This window comes from Phalaenopsis equestris, unplaced genomic scaffold, assembly GCF_001263595.1.
Source record: "Phalaenopsis equestris unplaced genomic scaffold, ASM126359v1 Scaffold000002, whole genome shotgun sequence".
Classification (NCBI taxonomy): Eukaryota; Viridiplantae; Streptophyta; class Magnoliopsida; order Asparagales; family Orchidaceae; genus Phalaenopsis; species Phalaenopsis equestris.
This window is the reverse complement of record NW_018164444.1, coordinates 29104099-29108977: the sequence shown is the minus strand read 5'-3', so window position 1 is coordinate 29108977 and position 4879 is coordinate 29104099. Positions and strand designations below refer to the sequence as shown.

At 31.5% G+C, this 4879-nt stretch overlaps 1 protein-coding gene across 1 annotated transcript in view; it reads right to left on the bottom strand.

The window, feature by feature from the left end:
- Positions 1-463, bottom strand: part of LOC110025312 (non-specific phospholipase C1-like) — a 17503-nt gene extending 17040 nt beyond the window's left edge. The window contains 2 exon segments of the mRNA XM_020725732.1: positions 1-4; positions 6-463. The exon segment at positions 1-4 is cut by the window's left edge and continues 819 nt beyond it. Coding sequence (XP_020581391.1) covers positions 1-4; positions 6-329 — 328 coding nt within the window. The 5' untranslated portion in view covers positions 330-463.
- Between the last annotated feature and the right edge of the window lie 4416 nt (positions 464-4879).

Sequence of the window (4879 nt, the reverse complement as noted above, 5' to 3'; positions counted from 1 at the left end):
AAAGAGTGACCGGGATCAGAATCAATGAATACGGCGTCATTAGAGACAAAAATTTCAGGCGATGAAGGGTCCGAGGTGGAGAGGCGATTGGACTCGCGGCCGGTGAGGCCGTCGATATCCGGCCGGGAGGACTTCAACCAGCCAAGTATGTGGTCAAAGGAGCGATTCTCCATGACTACAACAACGATCGTCTTGATTGGACCCTTGATCTCGTGCTTTTTCTTCTTCCCCCAACCCAAGTCGACACAGTGGGCGGAGATAACTAAGTAGAAGAAGAAGAAGAAGAGAGAAAGAGCATGGAGCCGGGATCGCCGCCGTTGGACATCCATTGAGAGACTAGGTCTCCCGGAAACCCTAAGGGGCCGTTGGTCGCCGGCGATTTACCGGTATCGAGCGCGGGATTTGGAGTAGGAAGCTGGAAACGCTGAGCAGCGTATCTTCCAACAAGATGGAATGGAGACGCAAATGCAGGGCCTTCATACATGATAATATATGTTTTATTTTTTTAAAATAAATAATAGAGATATTTTTAATATAATATTAAGGATTTAAATAGCATGTATAAAAATATAAAAATTTATGTATTAAATATGTAAATATGCATGAAATGTGTGGTATCAATGGCAATGCCCTCTTTATTCTTAAGTTATATAATTAAATTTATTACACAAAATACCTATGGAATATTTATTCTTTCTATTATGATTTTTTTTAATAAGAGAATTACTTATTTTTTTTGTTTAAAAATTATGCTACATATTTGAGCACATTATTTTAATAATTTAAATAAATTTATATTTTTAATCTTACACCACTCATTTGCCCTAAAGAGGCCTATAGTCTACGTACATCAAACACTAAAGTTTGAATTGATCTGAGTTTTTCAAACTTTGCAAGCGTTGATTATAAAGATTTAACTTAGTTTGATTTATGAATAGGAAGGTTAGACTTAAACCTTCTTAACCAATTATGATAGGTCCTAGAAAAACCTATAATAATTGAACAATACAAATGAAACATAGGGTTGGCCACATGTGGCATCATAAAACCCAGGTTAAGGCTAACTAATTTAAAGTTCTGAGTTAGAGAAATTCTAGTGTTTTGGAACCCTATCAAACTTATATTTATTCTTCTAATCCTACATAATAGACTAGATATCAATTGAGTTTGTTTTAAGACCAAAGTGACCTTATGAGGTAAGGTTAGTGCTAGGGTAGTTTAAGCATTCCAATAAGGTATCATTTAGACTTGGATTTTTTAAGTTTAATTTATAGGGATCTTAGAGATATCAATACACCTAGGCATAAGAAAATCTAAAAGATATAAAAATTTTATTTGAATTAATATAATTAAGTATTTATAGCTCTGTCTGATAAATAAATATTTTATTCGACCTATGTGAAAGAATGTATTGACAAAATGTGAAAAACATATCTAAGTATGATTATTGATCTTTAAATTAAGTTCACTATATTTATTTAGGTGACTAATAATATAATTATCATATCAAACATAATCAAATAAACTTAATACACATACATAATAAAAATATAAACTAATTGCACTTAAAAAATTCAGAGAGGTGATCACTAATATAATAATTAGCTAATTGAGTGTCGTGAAAAATAAAATTAAAAAAAAACATGATTAAAATTATTTTTCTAATAAAGAAAGCCGATGATTTTGTGGAGTAGGTGATTTTTATGCTGAGTCCTTGCAAACATCTTATTCATATTTTAATGCTCATTAAATATTTAAAAAACTTTTTAAAACTATTCTATAATCCAAATAGATTTTGAAATTATAAATTTGTCATTCTAAAGGTGTGTTTGGGACAACTATAGCTTATTAATAAGCTACTGATATTTAAAAAACTTTTTAAAACTATTCTATAATCCCAAATAGATTTTGAAATTATAAATTTGTCATTTTAAAGGTGTGTTTGGGACAACTGTAGCTTATTAATAAGCTACTACAAAATAATCTGTTATTCAAAAAACTGCAGTAGCTATTACAAATTTTTTTTTATTGGGGGTGGGGGTCGGGTGGGCAACCTGACCGCGGCTTTAAAGCTGTCACCGCACCTAGTCAAAAACAGTATGAAAATTCTGATTTCAGCAATTTTAAAACACAACTTAAAAGAAAAAAAAAATTGTCAAAACTCAAATTACCTAAATGGTCCTTAGTTTATGACATGTTGACTTTTATCCCAAAAAAAAAAAAGCCAAAAAATCAGCCAAAGACGTGGCTAAATAAAAAGCCGCATAGAATAATGGTTCAGAACAAGCAAGCGTAGAGCTCGCATAGGTTTGGCTGAGCGTCACTATTTTGAAAGCGAAATAATTTCATTTTCCCCCCATAAATTGGAGGTAATTATTTGCAAATAAACAATTTATGAGCGAGAGCTTGACAAGTGTGAGTTAGCTTCAAAAGAGATGAGTGGGAATATACTTTGCAAAGGAAATGAATGCGTGGCATATACGCACAACAAGTGCTTCTTGTCCAAATCAATATACTTAAAAGAAATTGATGCTAATCAAGTTAAGTATAATTGCGCTTGAGGTGGTAAATGTAATTTTAATGAAGGAAAATTTACATACATATTGCACAATTCTTATGAATTTGTATATCTAACAACTAATGAATATATAATGCATAAAATTTTATATTTTTTTTCGTAGCATTTGATTTCATAACCCTTTGGGCATAGCGTAGTTCCGCCCCTATATGAGATGTAGATCATAGCAAATTTTAAATATCTGTTTGGGACAGTTGTAGCTCATTTAAAAACAAATATGAAGCTATTGAAAAATAATCTGATGTTAAAAAAGAAGATGTGACAATTATAATTTTTTTTTTATTTTTTTGAAAAAGTCGTACCAATGTTGGAAAGCTGACACCGTTCCTAGCCAGGACCAGTTGGGAAATACAGATTTCAGTGAGCTTTTTGAAAATGTTGTCAAAATGCAATTTATCTAATCAGACAAAACTGACCGCACCACCACCCCAAACAGATTAAAGTAATATTTTTATCATCTCAGTCTTAAAAAATCACCAAATAACCTCTTCCATGGTAATGTTAAAAATTTGTATTTGATGTAATTTCACAGTTTGAACTTTAGAGTTAATAACCTCTTCCATGGTAATGTTAAAAATTTGTATTTGATGTAATTTCACAGTTTGAACTTTAGAGTTAATAACCTCTTCCATGGTAATGTTAAAAATTTGTATTTGATGTAATTTCACAGTTTGAACTTTAGAGTTGGGAGTGAATAATATTAAATGCATTGGACCTTTGCAGCTAAAATAAGTTTTTGGTGGCATTGTTTGGGCAAATAAGTAATGCCAAGTTTTCTATGGATGCAACGTAATAATTAGTGCCAATTTTGGGCAACTACAGCTATTGAATGTAGTCATGAAGTTATCACATAAGAAACTATTTTTCAAGAAATTATGTTAGCTATTACATTTATTTATTTATTTATTTTTTGCAGCTTTCTAGCAATCACCACAATTATGGCTCATTTGGGATAGCTTTTTGGTTGCTTTACTTTTTAAACCACCACTACAACCCTGTTTAGGGAAACTGATTTCTCGGTGCTTTCTAGAATTTTCTGTGATAAAAAATCTATTTTTTTCAATATGACCTGTTAAAATGTGGTGATTGTCAGAAATTTGTGGTCTAACTTTTTAAAATTAAAATAAATTTGTAATGATCACCACAGCTTTTTGAACTTCACAACTACCTCAAACAGTTGCAGAGCCTGTTTGGAGCAGCTGCAGCTGCTTGAAGAAACAACTGTGAAACTGCTATAGAAGAATTTGTTATTTAAAAAGTTAACGATGACTATTACAAAAAATAAAATTGAAAAAATCATAGTACAATTTTCTAACAACCACTGCAGTAAGTCCGGTCTAGTGAGAAACGCAGCTTTCAATTGCATCTTTTTGAAAAGACAGGTAAAACGTAATATTATCAATCAGAAAAAACTATTGTGCAACACCACATCGCAACCCCAAAGATAATAAGTAATTTTCTACCACAACTTCTTCAGAAAATAGAGGGCACAAGTGCCATCACCCCAAACACACACTTAATACCATAAACATGAAGAAGAAACAGACCAGGCCGACCAAGCTGTGAACTACATGCTAACGTACCCGCAAAAACTACGTGCTAATGGGGCCACAAATATAGCTCCTATAATTCAGTACCATATTATCTACAGTATTAAGAATATTTTTCTTTACTGAAGTTTTTTTAAATCTATTCTTCTATATATATGAGAGCCTCTTTGTTTGTACTAAAACCAGTTTATGTAAGAATGCATCTTCTGATATACTACTCTAGTATAAAGAAGCCTGAAATGGGATGAACTTTAGAATGGCATCCTTGAATGCTAGCAGAAGATCGAATCGAAACATAAATATGCATTGGTATAAATAAACGAGCATCGATGCATCAAAATTGAACCAAGAAGTCGTGTCGCCAAATCTCGGATGTGAAAAATGAAGGGTAACGTTTGATAGTCAATAACCATCACAAAATTTTTATCGAAAAAATCACGAAATGAATACTTTAGACATGTGCGTGTTGTATATTTAAAAAAAAAAATCTTTGATTTATTAGAATTAAATTGAAATATGACGCACAATATAACACAATGAGAACAAAAAAAAATCATGTAGCCGACCCCACCTAGTGAGACGAAAGGTGTGTTGCTATTGTTGTTTCAATCTCTAACCAAAGTATAACAAATACAAATTGAATTACCAACTTATAATGAATCATTAAAATCTTTCGGATTAATATGTGGGATAAAAAATAAATATATATATATATATATATATGGAAAACTACAGTAAATGAGAGGGCATT